Source organism: Melopsittacus undulatus, chromosome 12, assembly GCF_012275295.1.
Source record: "Melopsittacus undulatus isolate bMelUnd1 chromosome 12, bMelUnd1.mat.Z, whole genome shotgun sequence".
Classification (NCBI taxonomy): domain Eukaryota; kingdom Metazoa; phylum Chordata; class Aves; order Psittaciformes; family Psittaculidae; genus Melopsittacus; species Melopsittacus undulatus.
The window spans coordinates 1,474,195-1,494,682 of NC_047538.1; the positions used below are offsets into that span (position 1 = coordinate 1,474,195).

Sequence of the window (20,488 nt, forward strand, 5' to 3'; positions counted from 1 at the left end):
ATAACACAATAATAATGATACAGCCAATAACAAGTAAAGAGAATACAACACCCCACCAGCCACCGACCCATAACTCACTCCACCCTGCCCAGCCGAGCACCGCGTGCTCCCTCCTCCATTTTCCTCCAGAGCTCCACCCCTCCTGCTCTCTCTCTCCCAGTATGCATCCTGGGCATCACGTGCTATGGTATGGAATACCTCATTGGCTAGCCTGGGTCAGGCGTCCTGTCTCTCCTTCCTTCCGGCCTCCCCTCCTCCACCTGGCTGGAGCATGTGCTCAGAAAAAGCCTTGAACAAAAACACCCCCAAAACATGCTCGCTATAAAGCAACTGTTCCCAGCCCAGAAGTCAAAACACAGCACTGCACCAGCTACAAGAAGGAGAAAAATGACTGCTACAGCTGAACCCATGACACCGACAAAGATGTTGAACAAGACCAGTTGCAACACCGATCCCTGAGGGACACCACTCACGAGAAATTTTCCTCATTTACAGGCAAACATGCCAGTTAACATTGATTTTTGAATGTTACCTGGTTTTCATATGGGCAACCTATGCCATGAATGCCAAGATTTACTCACTTCATTGACATTAGGGGCAATTTGTCCATAAAGTGATACAATGTTACATTCTTAACATAGGTGTTATCAGTGCTGTTCCCAGGCTGAAAGTCAAAAACACAGCACTGCACCAGCTACTAAGGAGAAAAATGGCTGCTACTGCTGTCCCATTTAAGGAAGCATACTTGTTAAGATTGTATTTTCCTAAGTTCTTCATAGGCAAAGACTCCTTGATAACATTTAAAAGAGAAAGATCTGCAGCATCTTCAGCATGTCTTTTTGAGGGGGTTAATACCCATGAGAGATTTATCAGTTTTAAGACTTCCTCTTTGTCTGACTACATCTGCTCGGGTTGGGCTGGGTATCAGTTGGCGGGTAGTGAGCGGTTGTATTCTCTCCCCTTGTTATTTCCCTTATCATTATTATTATTGGCAGTAGTGGTTTTGTGTTATACCTTAGTTACTGGACTGCTCTTATCTCAACCCACGGAAGTTACATTCTTTCAATTCTCCTCCCCATCGCTCTGGGAGCAGGGGGAGGGAGAAGAGGGGGAGTGAGCAAGTGGCTGCCTGGTTCTGAGTTACCGGCTGGGCTTAAATCCAGCAGGCAGTTACTTACCACCTTGACAAAAACAGCTGCTTCTTTCCAAAAGGGAAGGTGAGTATGCCTGAGGCAATAATTTACTCTAGAGTTTGCATCCTGAGTAAAGAGACAGACCATGCTAGACCATCCAGGCAGTAACAGGGTGTGGACAAAGCTAGTTAATAAAAGCTGGTGCTATTATTAACCCCAAATAATGTGGACATGAGCTGTTTCTTTAGCTGGTCTCTATGCTTTGGCACAAAGGCAGTGTGACACAAATAATATGATTCAGAGCAGATCAGAACACTGTTAAGACCCAAACCCTAGTGAAATGCTGGAAAGATCAGTACAGCTGGAAAGTCTTAACACTATTTGAGCAGCTATGTGTTACAGAAGAATCTAAATGAAGGGAAAGCAAATTGCTGTGCACCACCACCATCACCAGATGTCAGTGCACAATTGAGTTTTTAATGCCAGCAGAATAACCTGGTAAACTTCTCTTTGTTTAGGGCGCCAAATCTGAGTGCCCAAAACACATTACAGCATGTTGATCTCTGGTTTAGATCAGTAAATATTTTAATATACTAAATATTTTTACTGAATCTGTTGTTATGCCTTCATAGACTAAAGCTGTATGTTTAATAATAGAATTTTAAAGTTAGGTTACCTGTTCTACACCAATCATGTTACAATTGTCTATTACAGAAGTCTTCAGTTATCTTCTCCTTTGCTATCTTTACATCACTTCTTTGTACCACTTTAGTTAAAAGTCAATATACAACAGCAAGTTGCGTATTTTTATTTTTTAAAATAAGCAGGCAATCAGAAAATATTCCAAATTATGTAACTATATTATTTATAAATAATATTATTTATTTAAAAGCACTTAACATTATTCTCTGCCTATGATGCCCATTCTCTATACCACTCCTGAAATAAACAGACATAATCCTGCAAACTATGGCTGCTTTTAATCCTGTCAATCTTCTTTCTCTAATTGCCAATTTCCTCAGTGATTCACTATGTTTGCTGGCACTCTCATGAGCATGAAGAAACTGCTAACCTATATATTTGGTGTAATGAGTCTCAGACAGATCTGGCCACAGCAAATGAAGGTCAGTTGCAGTTTTTATATCCACATTAAAACTACTTATCATTTAATAAGAATACACTTTGGTGTGGTGACCTGTCATGAAATCCCAGGTGGATGTTCCAGAGCAGCTTATCTGGAGTCCATTTGTGTGGAGCAGAGTTTACCCATTCTTAGGAACAGAACTGCACAGTTACCAAGACGCATCCAGATGTTTAATCTAAGAGTCATTTGGAAGACATACACTTCAAAAAATAACTTAGAAAGGAAAGGTTAAAATAACGATGCATGGCAGACTAAATGGAAGACAGCTTTTAGTCATGAGTAACAGCAAAATGCATAGGGAGTAGCTACTAATTTGGGTGGGGAGATGGAGATAACTAATAGGGAGGAAACTGAAAGGTAGGTAGGAGGCTGGCTAAATGGAGAAGGAAACAGATCCAGCAAATACCTACCACCTTTAAAAACTAGTATAATAGAGCACATATTAAGCTGTAACTATCACTGTAAAGGGCACACTAAATCCATTTTATGACACAGATCAGGAGATCAGGAGACCAAAGCTTAAAGGTATGAAGAGGTCTGAGGTGGTTTCAGTCATTTGTTTACATAAATACAAGAAAGGAAATGTGAACTAGAGGACTATGATTTTCTTACATGCTCCACTTGGTAATACCAAGTTAAGTTGCACTATGGACTCTACTAAATTACCTAGATAAATAGTAGCACATGACATTCAGGTAAGTCATTAGCTCCAACTGCCCTGACACTTTTGCCCTGATTAATGTTTGGTTTGAAAGCTGCCCACTTCTGCTGATAAACAGTTTACGCGACCTTGATGAGTTTTACATTCTCAGTGTGCAAAGAGGTCTGATGCCACAGCTACATAAGCCTCTAAAACCTCACAGGCTAAGCCTGGGAAAAAACAGCAAATATTTATTTGAATATGTACTGTTATAATACTTTGCCTTCCCATCATTACTATAGCCATTACAAATAGACTGAAAAATTAAGAATGGATTTTAGAGGTGACTAACATCTTGCATAAAGAGAGGCTCGCTGATGAGAAAATGGGAAGAATTGCCTCAATTATTCTCATTCTGGACTCAGCAACTGATAGATTAAATAAATCAGTTTCCAGCAACACTAAATTCAATGAATAAAGTATCAGTTTTGTGAGCTATGAGCTGCCTGTTTGATAAGAATAAAGAACCATAAGTATATCCACAGGGCACCTTATAATGCCGAATGTCAAGCTGTGTTCATTTCCTCCAGTTTAGTGCAATCTCCTCAACCTTTCTCAGCTAATGTAAGGCTGTTCTTACCTATGGACAGGCAAAGACTCTGTGGGAGCTGGGGTTTTGCACTGAGCTTGCTGAAAGAATAGAATGGATGTAGCAAAACACATCAGCAAACATCTACAGTTTAAAGAACTACTACTAGTAGCTTTGTATCTGGGATGGATATCTATCTACTGCCAGAAAGAGAAGCCTTTCTGTTTGCAAAGCCATGAAGTACTCACTTTATGGAACGGACTGAAGGGAGATTAAACATTTTTTTCCTAACAATTTAACATGTTAAAACCAATTAAAAAAGCCCACCCAAAGCCCCACTGACTGTTAGAAATGTGCCAGTCTGACAGTGATCATATAGATATCTCTACCCCTCTATCAGCAAGAACAGCCTGACCAGGCTGGAAAGACTTGAAGCATCTCAGAATAAGCATCAGCACAAAAGTGACATGCAGCCACAGGAGTATAGGAGTTGCAGGAGCATTTTGGAACATAGGGCACTGAGGATCTTAAAACAGTTGTGCATATGAGCATCCCAGAAGGACTGCACAGCAATAAGACTGTAAGATTTGCTTGATGATGGAAAAACATGGAAACTGGACAATAAAGAAGGAGCTGATTTAGAAGACAGAATATGCTCCGATTAGGCATACTCAGAGTATGGTCTAAGAGTAAAATATTAGGATATTAAGAGATTAGAACTAAAACATGAAGAAATTATTCTGAAACATTACTTAACCAACATTGCTTTAAAGGGCTATAATGCACAACAGAAAGATTTTTGTTCAAATTGGCACAACTGTACAACAGATACTTCCTGAAGGCAACTGCAGGAGCATGACATCAAAAAGCAAATAAAAAAACCACTACAAACTGTCTCATTCTCAGTCTATTTTTTAAATAAAAAAGACAGTCAAAAACTACTCCTTACACTCTATCAGATCCATCACAGTTTCAAAACAGAGGTGGCATCTCTCAGGTGTTTTGGTTTTGATTAATGGTGTTTAATTATTGACTCACTGAATACTGTGAGGAAAAGGCTCCTGCCAGTAGTGTCAGCAATAGATTATCCAGCTCCAGCAGATACACATGTTCTCCATGGCATGAGGCTTTCATAATCTGAACTGCTCTATTCCAAACATCAGGTATTTCATTACATTGTTGTTGGTTGTTCTTAAGAGTGTTGTTTACTGCCACTGCAATAAGAAGTGCCTCTGTGAGTTTACTATTCTTGATCACAGATCACTCTGTGCTCCAAGGAAGGGGAAAGGCAGCCCCAAACCAGCCAACCTCAGCAAAGAAAAAGCCCTTACTGTGAACAACTGATGATTTGCCCATTTCACAAACTTTGGTGTAAATTTACATTGCTTTATCCCACTGTTATCTCCACAAGCAAAAATTGTGCAAATCAGCTGTCAGGATTGCTTTGTTTTAAACACTTGCCAATGAAGCTAAGGACTAAAGCAGTTTTCAGCCTGGATTTCCCCTGTAAAAGACAGGTCAGGAAAAAGTCTTGGGAGCTGTAACTTTAAAATTGTGTGGAAAATGAAATTCCAGTGAGAACAACATAAGCCATAAAAATTATTTCACCACAAACTGCCATCAACTTCAATCAGCCCTTACTAATACACATGTATTCATCATGCCTCTACATTGAGCTACAAAGAATCGCAATCAATATAAAATTCTGAGCGTTTAATTGGTGAGAAACTTTTACCAGAAATAGTCTCCAAACACACCACTCTGTATCTGAAGAGACCTTATTGTACAGTAAGACACACATTCATGCTTTAATTTTGGTTTAAATGAATACCTGTGCTCAGTGTATAACCTGTGATGTATGTACTACATTATATTAGCTGCACAAGATGTTTTATGCACAGATATCACTCTTCACACTGGAGTAGGAGTACAAGTAAGATCAGTGATAGTGCAAATCTTAATGTACAGTATAAAACAAAGTTTATTAAAAAATATTATTTTTAATGAATATTTTTCTTCCCAGAGAAGTACACACCTTGATGACAAATGCAAATAGCCCCACATCACTACAGTTCAACACTGCAACAGGAATGTCCATCCGTAATGAACCCACAACAAAACAAACATTGACCATCTTTAAATAAGGACTCCTCTGAATTATCGTTTCTCATTGCTAGTGAACAGCATGGTACAAGTCGATTCCATATACTCGGAACTCCACCTTTTGTAAAGGGTAAACTGTCCCCCTGCCCTTTTTTTAAGTATAACAACTTGTTGCCAGCAATATCATTAGCAAAAGAAGGGTGGAGAAAAATAGGATGTTGCAACATTAATAAACTTTTCATTTCTGCTTATGAAGTGAGTGCTTAGTCTCCTGTGAAGACACATCAGAACCACTTGAAAACAAGGCTTAAGGCAGCACAGGGTTTTCTTAGCATCCACATCTACTGAAGTGAAATGGCATCTGTTTATGTGACATTAGCAACAATAGGGATGGTTTTCATCTCTCCTGTTATAGTACCAGCATTGTTTTTCTGGGGGGTATTTTATGATCTTTTCAACTCAGAACTGCCACTCGGAATTGACCAACCTCTAAAGCTGCGGTTTTATCATTCAGTGATGATTACAACCATGGTCTTGGTAAGTGAACTTTCTTAAAACTGAGGATTTTGCTTTTATTTTGATAGGATAGTTTGGAGCTGGAAGATAACGGCTTAAGAGAGAAAAGAAGAAGCAATTCACCCCCCTGAAACCTGTAAGCATAGTTGTATGAACCACATTATATTATCTCATAAAACTGATATGACTAAAAAGCTTACTTAGATTTTTCAGTGCATCTGTCAAACTGCAGCCACTTTACATTGGAAAACCATTTCACACGAAAATTAAACCCCCCCAACTATATGTATACTGTATCTAGTGAACTGCATGTATATATAATGATGCTGTCTATCAGAAGCAAGCCGACATTGCTCCTCTTCTTCAGAGTTCATTCTTTTCAACAGGGAAAGATTTTGCAGAAGCTGGGAATCTGCAGTGACTTAAGCTTAATGCGAACTGTGCTCGATGGAATACCACCATGGAGAGATTCAACACTTCTTATCAAAGACCTCAAAGTAGATGAGGTACCATTGAGGATTTATCAGCCCAAATGGCCACCTACCGGCAAAAGAAGAGGAATACTGTATTTTCATGGAGGCGCTGGCACATTTGGAAGCATTAGTAAGAAAAGAGCAAGTTTTATTTTTAAAATCAAATTCAAACCTTTACATTTTTACCTTCAGATGCTGTCAATATCTCACCTTCTCTTCCTACTGACAACAGCCTTTGCAATCTCACTACTAACTGCCTTGCAGAATTAATAGCCTAGTGCATAGTTAAGGGGACTCACATTTCTGCTTCCTTTGGGCTACAGGCTAAGTTGAAGAAAGCAGATCTGAGGCTTCTAAATCCAGAACTGTGTTCCAGAACCCCCTGGGTCAGCTGTCAGCTAACAGCAGAGGGACGCCACTACTCCTCCTGCTGACTGAGGAAGATTCAGTTTGCTGGCACAGAAAAAGAGAGACCATTGAAACAAAACTCATAGGTCACTGAGTGGGAAGCGGAGCTTACAGGATGTTCTTGTAACTTAACTAATGACTAGCTGAAAGATACAGCAGCATCCTGGAGTAAGGGTTTCAATCAGGTCTCTTCCCTGTTCCTCCGTTCTCCATCTTTGCCAGAAATGCAACCTAAAATCCTTTTAGGCTGATGCACAAATGAACCTAGATTTACTTTCAGAAATTATTACATGATGAAAATGGCAATATTATTGCTAAAAAATACATTCTGGCTTAACTCTCTGGAGCAATGCTTTGGTTATTTCCCAAGGACAAACTTTTAGGTTTCAATCTCAACTGGACTAAAGCATTTTCTCTAAGTCTGGATAGGGCCTCAAAGTGCGGAATTTAAATACACTTCTGTGCTCAGCACACATCTTTCATATAGAAATGCTATGAAACTGTTTCTCAACTTGCAGTCTATGCATCAAAGGAAAGTCTAAAAGGTATAACATTGCCCAAGAAAGAACTTAAAGGATACATTAAAAATATATCCCCATTCAGCAAACAAGGAATCAAAATCAAAGAAAATATAAATAATAAATAAGCATCAAAAATAGAACCAATCTGGGGAAGACCTATCCTTGTGGTAACACTGCATAGAATACATTAGTTCTTTTTCAGACAGGAAGACAACCCTTTGATTGTCTCAGTTGCTACTCTCAGCCTCCTCTTATCTATTCTGGATCTCCTCCTGAGCGGCCGAATCAGTGTGTGCTTTGTCTGAAAGCCAAAGTACTTAACATGGAAATGCAGACTTCATTCCAGGGGTCAGACAGGGAAGTTTGTGGGGTCTGACTCCTATACTATTTCACACAGTAAGTCTCCACTACACTCCAGGCAGACTCCAGTTATCTGCAAATGAGTTTGAGAGTCTACTAAGTTTTGCTTAGCATCATGCATAAATAATAATGTAAATGCCAGGAACTGAGGTTTCATTCTGCACTGTGCAGAAATAAGCTACCATTGTTTTACTGCAGAGCATGTTAGTCTGGGTGGAGTGTGAGACTGGCACTACCTGGGACACTTCTAGTTCTAGAGCTACTTTGGGTGGCACTGAGGACTCAAGATAAGCTGCTGTGATCTAAGTGAAAGGTGAATTCCTTTCAGTGGCAGAAAAACCCCCACACCATAGTTGTAGTTGCCATAGTGTGGTGGCATAATTATTGCTGTTCATGTACCATTAAGATAATAACCACACTGATACACTGATTGTAGAATGTGACCTTTCACCTGAATTCACACTGGTACTTGGCAAAAGGAGAGCAACTAACATTGGTTCTTCCCTGTGAGGGTGCTGAGGCGCTGGCATAGGGTGCCCAGAGAAGCTGTGGCTGCCCCATCCCTGGCAGTGTTCAAGGCCAGGTTGACAAAGGGGCTTGGAACAACCTGCTCTAGTGGAAGGGGTCCCTGGCTGTGGCAGGGGGTGGGGACTGGATGAGCTTTAAGGTCCCTTCCAACCCAAACTGTTCTGGGATTCTACGATTCTATGCCAAGCTTTTTAAAGGACTTGTGGAATCTATATCCTAGTAAGCCTGAAGTCTGCAATTAGCAAATTAGCAAAAGCTACAATGAAGAACAAAATCAGTGGACAGGTAAATATGGCTTACTCCTTAAAATCCATACAAATGGAAGTCATACTTCACAAATCAATGTAAGCTTTTTTAAATGAGTCCGTAAATACAGCAATAAAGGAGACTGAGCTGATAAAACCTACTTTGATTTCCAAAAGCGCCTCTTAAAGAGGCTATATACCCATGATACAAGAGGGAAGGTCTTTCATTTAGATAAAAACTGATTAAAAGAGAGAAAAAAGATGAGTTCTGGGATATTCCTGGGAGATTCCCATAAGGAGATCTGTGCTGGGGTCAGTGCTAATCAATTTAGTCAGAAAAAGAAAAGATGCTGAAAACTGATACAAAGTCCTCTGGGCTAGTAAATGGATGGCTGAAAACCTGCAGAGTGTCTTTATGATAGCAAAGGATTAGACAATAAAATGACAGGTGAAATGGTGTGTAGAGAAGTCAGACATGAGCACAGCATCCTACCTTAATAAATAAACCAATGGGCTCTAAGCAGTCTTTTTCCTTGCAGGAAGATAATCTTGGGATTATGGTAGAAAATAGCCTGAAAATGTTGAATTAGTGCCCAGCAGCAGTCAGAAAGCAAATAAAATGCAAGGGATTATTATTAGGAAAGGTCAAAACTGGGAACTTCTTTATACCACTGTAATAATTCCATTGTGCATGTAAACACAAAATACTGCTTATAGTTCTGGTTCCCATACCTCAAATAATATACAGCAGTATCAAAAGAGAAAAGTGCTGCTGTACAGAGAATGAGTAGACTATGATCGTTCAGGCTCAGATAGATAAAGACAGATGCACTAAATGTCTACAAACCATGAGACGGAAGAGAAGTTAAACAGGCAATAATTATCACCATTTCATACAGCACAGAAGTGAATGTCATCAAATGGAAGTAGTGAAATCCAGGCACAAAGTGAGCAAATAGAAATGGTTTTTTACACCTTTGTAAGCAAGCCATGGAATTCTTCACAAAGTTGTTAATGTTCAGATCATGGCTTCAGGAAATGGTTTAAGTAATTCAGGGAAGAAACATTAACCAAGGGCATTTAATATGAAGACACAGTTTCTGTCTCAGAGGAGTGCCCTGAGCCTCAGCTTCTTGTATGCTTCTTATTACTTATAGATGCTTGCCCTCAGGTTATGCTTCTCCTTAGAGAACAACATCTGAGATGTGATACCATCCTAGACAGACATCTGTTTGTCCTAGTACAACCATTCTTAGGTGCTTATATTATGCCCTAACAGCCACCAATCAATAACCAGAAAATACATTAACAGGTAAAGACTTGAGCAGAAATTACTCATGGGTCTCACGTTGCAGTGCCTTTCACAAAGCTTATGTTCAAGGATCTAAATTTCCATTTCAAAAGGATATTTGATTTTTAACATATCATTTCTGATTAACTTTCCCTTTAGGAGCCTATGAAAGAATATGCCGCTATATGGCCAAAAAATGCAACTCAGTGGTTGTGTCTGTGGGGTAAGTGCTACTTTTACATCAAAGTATTTATGGTAACACAGTGTACAGCTGAAACCTATCTGAAACCTATGCTGAAAACATTTACTACTGTAAACTGTACTCCCTAATTCTTCACTTTAGCCTTTCATTCCATTGAGAAATGTGATTGTAGGACCAGTATTCCAAAATAGCTGTAATACCATTAGTTTGTCTTTCCAGTCTACACTGATTAAAACTAAATTACATTTTTATACTCACTTTGACAATAAACACGGTATCTTTGACATTCCAGTTATCGTCTGGCTCCTGAACACCCATACCCAGGGCAGCATTTTGATTGTCTCAATGCCACCTTGTATTTTATGAGGAATTTAGAAGAGTATCATGTGGATCCTGCTCTCATCATCCTTTGTGGTGACAGTTGTGGAGCCAATTTTGCTACAGGTATTTGCCAAATATTGCTGAATAAAAGAGATCTCCCAAAAGTACGTGCTCAGATTTTACTTTATCCAGGACTGCAGGGCCTGGATTTTCACTTGCCTTCCTACCAGCAGAATGCTTCAGTGCCACTGCTGTTTCGGAAGTCAGTTGTCTACTTCTGCTTTCGCTATCTTAATAAAGAACCATCAGTTTTGGAAGATGTTCTCCAAAACCGACATGTTCCTGAGAGTATGAAACAGAAGTATAAGAAATGGGTAAGTGCCGACATTATTCCTGACAAATTCAAGATGAGAAACTACGTACCTCAGAAACCCACCTCATATAAACCTGAAGTCCATGAAGCAATCAAAGAAATGTTATCAATACCATTTTCCCCACTCTTAGCTGAAGATTCCATTATTTGCCAGCTCCCGGAAAGCTACATCTTGACCTGTGAGTTTGATGTGCTCAGGGATGACGGGCTGTTATACAAGAAGCGCTTAGAGGACAATGGTGTTCAAGTAACCTGGTGTCATTCTGAGAGTGGTTTTCATGGAATTTTGGCCTTTTTTGGATATGGGATTTTTTCCTTTGTAACTGGGAAAAAGATAATGGATAGTATTGTGAATTTTATAAATAACTTATAGAAGTGTTTTTCAGAACAAAGATGCAAATCTTACTTTATCCTTGGTGAATTTACACTTGGCAAAGAATGTAAACACATTTGACACCGGATTTTGACTGCATTTTCCACTTTCTAATTTCTGCTTCTGCAGTGGCTCTCAAAGAAATGTAAAAATTATTTAAAGCATCACCATTCCACAAACCATGATTAGAAAACACCACCATTAAGATCAAGATGCAGAAGTAGGCACCTGGCACATACTGTTTCACTTCAACTCTAGCAATTGTAGTGTCTTTGCATGCCTGGCATGCCTTCAAGAAAAGCAGCAAGAACATCTCTTCTTGACGAATGCTGAAGAAAACAACCAGGGTCTACTCTGGCCTTTGCGAATGACAGAAGGTGTTCAGGGTATCAGATGAAGAGCCAAATGATTCAGGTTCTGTGAAGTCTTATGTCTTGTAGTGAAATTGCAGCTATGCATTTTAATTCCTAGGCTTAGTTTGCAGAGACTACACTGTTCTTGAAAGTTTCTTCCTTCAGGAGAAGCGTAGTCAGAAGAAAGGCTTCTGTCTGAAGTGGAAGTCCTGAACTGGAACTAGTATGCAGTTGATTCTGTTTGAAATCTGAGAAATGATATTTCATTTTGGAACTTGATTCTTGAACTGGAATCCCTAAACTGTAATGAGTGTGTGCATGTTTCAGAAGGGCAGAGGCAAGACTTGGTTTCCTTTCTGTACTCTTTTTCTCTTACGATTATGCTCAAGAGGACCTTTTATGTTACCTGTTATGCTATGTTTATTGAAAAAGCTCTGAAGATCACAGAGGTAAGAGAGAAGAAAAGCACAATATTGTATTCTCTTATCACTGTAATAGTGTGGCAATTGTGATGTTTTCAGTAACAAAAAAAAAATAAAAACTAGCATTTCAAGTACTTCTATTACAACAGCAAGTTACCTGCTAAACACATACTCACTGATAAACCTAAATGAACACCTCGTGGTAAGAGGAGCAAAGCAACACTGGCAGACAGAGACCACACTCTTGCTAATCCTACAAAATTTCATTTTAGAAAGTTTTCTGACTCAAATGACATGGTACTTCCCCTATCGCTTACAACTTAACATAAAAAAAAACCCCAACAACAAATTATAACATGGCTGCTTAATGAAGTGACATTTTTACCTTTCATTTCCCTGAGAATCTGCAATTTCAACAATGTTCTGACTTCCCAGTTGTTTGAGGAATTGCAGACTTAGATTCACAATTAGTATCTCAAGCATCATTCAAACTACAGCATCTCTGCAGTAGCATGATCCCATTCTACATTAGCAGACCCTTCTACCTTAGCACAACCCACCTCTACATTAGCACAATTCCATTCATTTGCACAATCCATCTCTACATCAGCATACTCCCATTCTACATCATCACAAGCCACCTCTATGTCTGCACAATCCAATTCTACATTTGCACAATCCCATCTCTATATCAGCACAATCCCAATCTACATTTGCACAATCCCATTCTACACTAGCACAAGCCACCTCTACATTTTCACAATCCCATTCTACATTTGCACAATCCCATTCTACATTAGCAAAGGCCACCTCTATGTCTGCACAATCCAATTCTACATTTGCACAATCCCATCTCTGTATCAGCACAATCCCAATCTACATTTGCACAATCCCATTCTACACTAGCACAAGCCACCTCTACATTTTCACAATCCCATTCTACATTTGCACAATCCCATTGTGCAAGAAGGTAAACCAGTTTGATCTGAAACTCTTTAATCGCTGATTACCTTAAGTCATTTTACATGCTACCTGCTGCACACTGAGAGTTACTGAGGTTATCTGGCATGAGGTAATCTTGATGATGAATCGTATCTTGATGATGAATCTGAACTCAACCTCCTGTGGGTTTTTTAACTATATTCTCCTTTCAGAAGAATACACAAATACCAAAAAATCTGAGATTGAGGTAATGACTTGATTTCACAAGTGTACCTTTCCAAAAACACATTGGTGACAATCCATCTGTCCCTTTAGAGTAACAATTACCATCTGCAGGATCCTGTCTCTGCATAACCCTAGAGAAACACAGTTGCTTTATAGTATCACAAACTCCAACTACATAAATGCCCTGTGTCCATTTTCAACCTCTAATTAATTTAATATTAATACAGTTTATTCCTAACACTCATCTCCCAGCTAAGGACTGCTTTCTTACAACAATTCCAAGAGTATGCTGGCATAGTTCTCTTAACGAATTCAGGAGTTTCACCAACTTATCTTCTGTGAAATAAAGGGACAAGAGAGAGAAAGTGGGAGAGGGCAAGATACCAACCAAGGTATTTGTAAAAAGGGAGGAGGAAGGTTTTTACTAGAGCAACCTTATGACGAACACAGAATCAGGAAGTAACAAGCCAAAGATATCTGGGAAAGTCAAATCAAAGACATTTCAGACCACTTGGCTGCTCAGCAAAATGGCTGTTTTATACATACTGCTTGTACTGTTCTTGGCAGTTTTTGTTGCTGGATTTGTACTGCTGGTCCTGGGAGCAATGAATTTTGATCTCTCCAACTCAGAAATTCCTCCTGGAGTGAATGAGCCGGTAAAGCTCCGAATCATCCACATCATGTTAATAAGCAGAGCTATGGTGGTAAGTTAAGCTGGTGCGGTTTCTGGTGGAAGCATGGTGAATCTGCAGATCTGAAACTTAATGCAATGCTAAAGCCCTTCTTGGAATTAGTTTCTAGAGAGGAAAGCAGGGCATTGTTATCATGCTGCATGCTAGATTTAAAAGCTTGGTTTTCCTAGGGAAACCTTGACCAGATTTTGACACTAAGCTACATTATTACAGTCCTGCCTGGCTCTGACACTAGGCAGGATGTAAATGCTGCCTAACACAGCATTTGAAAAGTCTGACTGTGTCTCTACAATGAATTATGCTAACCTAGCAACAACCTGATTAAGACCACTTCTGCATGTTGGATCATTTGTGTTTCCAATATGGGATCAGAATATAGCAGATGTCTTTGGACCATGCCTTCAAGCTTTCCTTAGACATGGGAATGAGGAGTCATCTACTTGAAGATAAAATCAGAAACTGAACATTTAAAAATCGTTTTGGGAAAGGGGTATTTTTTGTCACACAAGTGACAAAATCAGGTAATGTTGCCCAAGAGGAGGTGGAAGAAGTCCATCTTCCCTGAAGATATATTTGTAACTCCTGCAGCAACTGAGCAGGCTTCTCTGATAGGAATGAGGGGTTCTGGCCAGCCCAGCTGCTTCAGGTGGACAGGTCTGGAAGAGAGTGGGAATTGGTCCACAAGAGTTGAAGCTCTTGTCAGCACTCAACTTTTGGTGATTTCTGCTGACATAGGAGCCCACTGAATCAGGAGAATTTCATGTAATGATAGGTATATAGATGCTGTGGTGACAGAAGGTGTTAGAAACACACAAGATAGAACAGAAATAATGTATTTAATAAATCATTTAAACAACTCCAAAAGGGAAAAACTATTTAAAATGTTTTAGAAAAATGAAAAATCTCTGTCAGATATATTCTAGATTACAGCAGACCACAGTAAAGAATTATAGATCCATGTTCTCATGCTTTGGATGCACAGAAGTTTTGATTAGAAAGAGATCACTTAAGCAGCTGGAAAAGCCAGTTCTCTCCTTATATTTATACACTGCCCATTAGTAGCATGAACCAGAATTGTATGCTGCAATGTCAACAACACAGGCAAAAAACCCCAAGTAAATTGAATGTAAAGGTGATAATACTCTTTGTAGTTATTTCTCCTTGGAAAATAGCAAATACCAAAGAATAAAGAATAAATAGTTGTATCATGTTTGTACCCAATCAGAGATACTAAGACTAGTTTCTATAATTAAAATCAGCATGTTGCAAAATGCATTAGTTTCTTTATCAAAAATATCAGGCATAGAGAACATTATAAGGACTTGGAGTCACTGTAGAAAAGGTCTTTCATAAGTAAATACACTTCAAGTCACAACACTCTGCTGACAAGCCACACAAATGTAGTCGTCTAAGAAGAAATAGTCGTAACAAAATACTGAATAATAAAAGCTTGATCCAAATCTTTGTAAGGACCTAAGTACTAGTCTGACATAACTAAAAAATGTATTTCAAAACAGAGGTTATGTGGTTTTTCCTATTTTTGCAAATTTATATTGTACCAGTAGCTCTCATTTGTATTCTTTTCATCTTCTGGTGCCTGGCATGAGTATCATGATGGCATGGAGGAAGAACAGAAGTTTAAGCCTACTAAATATCTCAGGATGTTCTTGCTAGTGCATTGCACACATCAGTGAAGATCTCTGACATAAAATCAAAAAGCAATTATCAAATATATTTTTCAACTTAGTCAACTCTACTTTGGGCAAGTGTCCACATGATGAAAATGAGCACCAGAACTATCACCTTTCACTATGGTTCCACATCTCCTCAGGGGCAAGGACAGAATATTCAGTGAAAAGCAAACTTGTTTCCAATGTTACCTAAAGGATCCGCTGAGAAAGCGAAGGGATATATTTCACCACTGTGTTAATGTTGCATTACTTTGAGATTATGTTCTTCAGTGAATGCTGCTGCTCATGCGTCCTCTCATGATGCTGCTATTTGTTCAGTCGTACTATACCTGTACTACTCAAATATTTTATGGTTGCCCTGAAATATACAACATAAAGATCAGGAGTATACTGCCTCATACAGTTTCTTTACTTTGGAAAATACAGAATCTCTTGAGTGAACTCCCTATTCTCCTTGCCTTTGAACAGGGAAGGATTTTGGAAAATATTGGTATATGCAGCCACGTTAACTTTGTCCGGTACATGCAAGATAGAAAGATTCTACAAGTGGACCCAAAGCTCTTAATCAAGGACCTATGGTTTGAAAAAGTGCCTGTACGAATTTATCAGCCTAAGGCTCCATCTGCCAGCCAAAGGAGAGGAGTCATGTTTTTCCATGGAGGAGGATGGGTATTTGGAAGTCTTGGTAAGATATCTAACAGAAAAAAGATATTATAATGTAGTTAAAGAAGTATCTACTTCATAAATGGTGAAGTTGATTGTTGTTTGACCTATAGCACTTATGAAGTTGGGAGTATAACGACAGATGCAGCCTCCTTGAGTCTGCCTGTGAGAAGAAAGAATCTGCTGTCCATTATGTGCTTTTTCTTAAGGACAATAAGATATAAGGGGGAAAAAAAACAAGTAAGCAAATACTGAAATAAGAAGATGAGGTGGTGCAAAAGAACTGAGAAGATATGTAGGAGGGGGCAAAGAAACTTAAGAGTATTTTCTTCTTGCACATCTTTGACTTATGCAATAGACAGAATTAATACTCTGGCAAACCAAACCAAACCAAACCCCACCAAATCTGTTTCTTTCAGAGACTCACGAAAGGCTATGCCGCTCTATTGCCAGAGAAAGCGAGTCTGTGGTTATATCTGTTGGGTGAGTCTCTCCTCATGCTGTTCATTATAGATTATTTCCTACAGTGTAAACATAACCTTACAGCTTCCCTAACCACAGCAACAACCATTCTCAGAGAATGTTTCTGTGGGGCTTGTCAAGCATGTGATTTACAAATTCACTCTGTTATTGTTTGGAGCCACTGAAGAATGACTCAGGCTAAGTTTTCACTGCCCGACTACATCACAAATAATGTTTTGGGATACCCACCTGGAAAATAATGTTTTGAATCACTGTTTTCAAATTCCAAACTCAAAACTGATAGTAAATCGATAGTAAGCCATATATCCTACTTAATCTGTATTCGAGGAAACTCTGATGCTTACAGATGCACATTATGAATGACAAGCTAATATCATCACCAATATACTGACATAATGATTTGGATTATGAGGATATAGTTACACTATAACAAAGTCATAAAGCAGATGTATTGTCATTTCTATCTGACCCATGGAAAGCTAAAGCATATAATGACTAAAGGATTGCTGATAAAACATAAACATAGCTGGCAGTGGACTACTATTGTGTTGTCAAATACCTGGGAAACGCCCTAAACAGATGATATCCCAACAGGTTAATCTGCACCACCTGGTCCAACAACCTGCAGTTTATTTTATGATCAAAGAGAAAATCCTGCTGGTTGCAGGAACCAATGTTTTCAACAATACATTTAAAACTAATACTTCCTTCTCTTACCTTTGTTGTCTCTTCCTGTGTGCTAGGTATCGTTTAGCCCCTGAACACAAATACCCTGCTGCGTATGAAGACTGTCTTAATGCCACCGTACATTTCATGAAGAATGCAGAGCACTATGGTGTGGATCCTGCCAACATAACTGTCTGTGGGGACAGTGCTGGGGGCAACCTGGCAGCTGCTGTTAGCCAGACCCTTGCAGGTAGATCAGAGCTCCCCAGCCTGCGTGCCCAGGTCTTGATCTACCCAGGTCTGCAGGCCCTGGACTTCAATTTACCATCCTATCAGCAGAATCAGGGAGTCCCTCCCTTATTCCGAGAATGTGCTGCTTTCTGTATGTTACAGTACCTAGATGGGCATGCGCTTCATATGCAAGAGGTTTTGGAGGGCTCCCATATTCCTATGGATATAAAATTAAATTATGGGAAGTGGGTAAATCCAGATCACATCCCCCAAAAATTTAAAGTCAGAGGCTACAAACCACATGTGCTACTTGACTGTTCAACTGAGATTTATGAGACAGTGAAGAGATTCTGTGAGCCCAACCTGTGCCCGCTGCTGGCTGAAGATGCTGTGGTTCAGCAGCTGCCTCAGTCTTTCATCCTGACTTGTGAGTATGATGTGCTGAGGGACGATGGCTTGCTTTACAAGAAGAGACTGGAGGACAATGGTGTTCCAGTGACCTGGTACCACCTTGAGGATGGATTCAATGGAATCATAAATTCATTTAATACTGACTGGTTGTCATTCCCATCTGGAAAAAGGGGTCTTGACAATATTGTGAACTTTCTAAAAAGCTTATAGAAACAATTTTCTTTCCTTCTGCAAGAACTGCCAATTTGCTGTAGTCTTTTATGCTTCTAAATTCCATATATAAAGTTCAGATAGGACTTCTATAAGCAATTATGCCAGTGTGACCACTGGAAAAGATATTTCAAGAATGCTATGAAAGTTTCTTTTCAGGCTGTTTAAAGTACTCCACGTAAAGTCTGCCTATTTTAATGATCTATTTGGACTAGAGGCTTGCTATTCTCTTAGTAAATATTAAAGATGAAGTAAAAATTTTAAAATCAGTCTGACCCATTTTATTATATTCTGATCAACAGCTTAATTCTTCTTAGAAGGCTTAGTATCTTTCTCCTTTGCCAAAGGTTTATTTTGGCAAAGGAAAAATATACTGATACTAAAATGCTATAATGCAGTGCCTGTGATATATGCTACATGTAGCATCTAAGATTCCCAGTCTCCAGCTATGTCTATGGGCTAGGAAACTGGTACATTAAATGAAGTGAAAACTGCAACTGTCCACAGCAGCTATGTTTAAATTATAATGGAAGAAATTATGTGTTTTCCTATGCTTAACAAACTTAGAAGTATGTTGAAAAACTTGTCCTCTGCTTAAATACTCTAATAACAAAATAAGACTGAAATATTTACTTTTGTAGAGCAGATTAGCTTCCCCACAACATGTTAGTTCCCATTTTCTTTTCTAGATGTCCTTGTTAAAATTATATACTCTAAACCATTTAAATAATGTCCACAATACAGGAAGCAATATACTGTTGCTGCAGATCAACCAAGAGATAATTTATGTAAGATGCAAGAGACAATTTAACCTCCACCTTAGTTGGCTTTTATTGTCAATAGCAACCCATCATAAACTAGACCTTCCATCAGTAATTAACTGCTATCTCTGAACAATCATTTGTATCATCCGCATTCCAAGAATAACATAGAATCATAGAATAGTCAGGGCTGGAAAGCACCTTAAGATCATCTAGTTCCAACCCCCCTGCCATGGGCAGGGAACACCTCACACTAAACCATGCCACCCAAGGCTTTGACCAACCTGGCCTTAAACACCACCAGGGATGGAGCATTCACAACTTCCCTGGGCAACCCATTCCAGTGCCTCACCACCCTAACAGTATTTCTTCTTTATATCCAATCTAAACTTCTGCTGTTTAAGTTTTAACCTGTTACCCCTTGTCCTATCATTACAGTCCCTCATGAATAGTCCATCCCCAGCAGCCCTATAGCCCTGGAAGGCTGCTATGAGATCTCCACGCAGCTTTCTCTTCTCCAGGCTGAACAGCCCCAACTTTCTCAGCCTGTTTTCATATGGGAGGTGCTCCAGTCCCTGATCACCCTCGAGGCCTCCTCTGGACTTGTTCCAACAGTTCCATGTCCTTTTTATGTTGAGGACACCATGTAGAATGCTATGTAGAATACCTGGCTCTGCACCAGTCCCACAACCAACATAAAGGATATTAAATACATCCTCCTCTTGACTCTTCCAATGTAACGCATGCAGGCACCTTACACAACGTTTATAAGGACCTGAAGGTGTGTGGAACCCAAGAGATCAGTTGCAACCTGGACTGCTCTAAGGCTTACTTTCAGCTGAGAACAGTGCATCAAAGACAGGCATAAAGACACCACACCTATAGTTAAGCAAAATGGCTTTTTTTTATATGCTGCCAGTGATACTGCTGGTGGGTTTTATTGCTTCATTCATACCAGCAATTAAGGGAACAATTCAATCCAATTACTCAAATTTCAGTATCCCTCCTGGAGTGAATCATCCTGGAAGACTTCAAATTATCCTTGCTCTTGTGACTGGTACATCAGCTATGGTGAGTTACTCTGCCGTGATTTCTATCAGAAATGTGGCTTAGGTGTTATTTTTGTAAGCTTATGTGTAAATACCAGAACCCTGATGGCTGCATCAATACTTAAATGATGGCTTCCATTTTTGGGGGGCTGACTTTAGAGGACAATTTTGGTAAAATCATTTGTGCTACACCTCAAAGAGTTTCAGTCAGGCTTTCCCTGTTACATAGGGATGAAGTCAACCTTAAGTGTTCAGCAGAACCAGCTGGCCTTCCTTAATTAACTTTAAATTGATTATTTATAAAAAGTGAGACTGGTTTGAATTCCATTTCAGCTAAGCACAGTGACAGTTTTAGGCCATTCCTGGGGCTTTCCAGTAACACTTCAGCAGATAAAACCAGAGACTCACAGGAAACCTTAGAGGAATGACTTCTAGGTTGTATAAGGCTGTAAGTGATGGGAAGCTGCTA

At 39.3% G+C, this 20,488-nt stretch overlaps 3 protein-coding genes across 7 annotated transcripts in view; 2 read left to right on the forward strand and 1 right to left on the reverse strand.

Annotated features, from left to right (window-relative positions):
- The window catches only part of DHRS3 (dehydrogenase/reductase 3), a 180,028-nt gene that overhangs the window by 64,522 nt on the left and 95,018 nt on the right, over positions 1–20,488 (reverse strand). The gene's annotated exons all lie outside the window — the stretch shown is intronic.
- Positions 5,684–12,129, forward strand: LOC101878489 (arylacetamide deacetylase-like 4). 3 transcript variants are annotated; one of them, XM_031042440.2, is made up of 5 exons: positions 5,684–5,739; positions 6,194–6,261; positions 6,512–6,728; positions 10,111–10,174; positions 10,446–12,129. In XM_031042440.2, the coding sequence occupies exons 3-5, from the start codon at positions 6,557–6,559 to the stop codon at positions 11,218–11,220; spliced, it is 1,011 nt and encodes a 336-aa protein (XP_030898300.2). In that variant the 5' UTR covers positions 5,684–5,739; positions 6,194–6,261; positions 6,512–6,556; the 3' UTR covers positions 11,221–12,129. The 3 variants fall into 3 exon arrangements, with proteins under 3 accessions (XP_030898300.2, XP_005141742.2, XP_030898301.2); XM_005141685.3 differs by lacking the exons at positions 5,684–5,739; positions 6,194–6,261 and adding an exon at positions 5,896–6,146; XM_031042441.2 differs by lacking the exon at positions 5,684–5,739 and having other exon boundaries at positions 6,129–6,261.
- Positions 13,690–18,209, forward strand: LOC101878656 (arylacetamide deacetylase-like 4). The gene is made up of 4 exons (XM_005141686.2): positions 13,690–13,866; positions 16,014–16,230; positions 16,628–16,691; positions 17,435–18,209. The coding sequence occupies exons 1-4, from the start codon at positions 13,690–13,692 to the stop codon at positions 18,207–18,209; spliced, it is 1,233 nt and encodes a 410-aa protein (XP_005141743.2).

Excerpts from the sequence above, each read along its gene's own strand:
- LOC101878489 (XM_005141685.3), top strand. The coding sequence starts at position 5,964 with ATGGCATCTGTTTATGTGACATTAGCAACAATAGGGATGGTTTTCATC. Across the intron at positions 6,147-6,511 it reads TGATTACAACCATGGTCTTG|GGAAAGATTTTGCAGAAGCT; the intron begins GTAAGTGAACTT and ends TCTTTTCAACAG. Across the intron at positions 6,729-10,110 it reads TGGCACATTTGGAAGCATTA|GAGCCTATGAAAGAATATGC; the intron begins GTAAGAAAAGAG and ends CTTTCCCTTTAG.
- LOC101878656 (XM_005141686.2), top strand. The coding sequence starts at position 13,690 with ATGGCTGTTTTATACATACTGCTTGTACTGTTCTTGGCAGTTTTTGTT. Across the intron at positions 13,867-16,013 it reads TAATAAGCAGAGCTATGGTG|GGAAGGATTTTGGAAAATAT; the intron begins GTAAGTTAAGCT and ends GCCTTTGAACAG. Across the intron at positions 16,692-17,434 it reads TCTGTGGTTATATCTGTTGG|GTATCGTTTAGCCCCTGAAC; the intron begins GTGAGTCTCTCC and ends CCTGTGTGCTAG.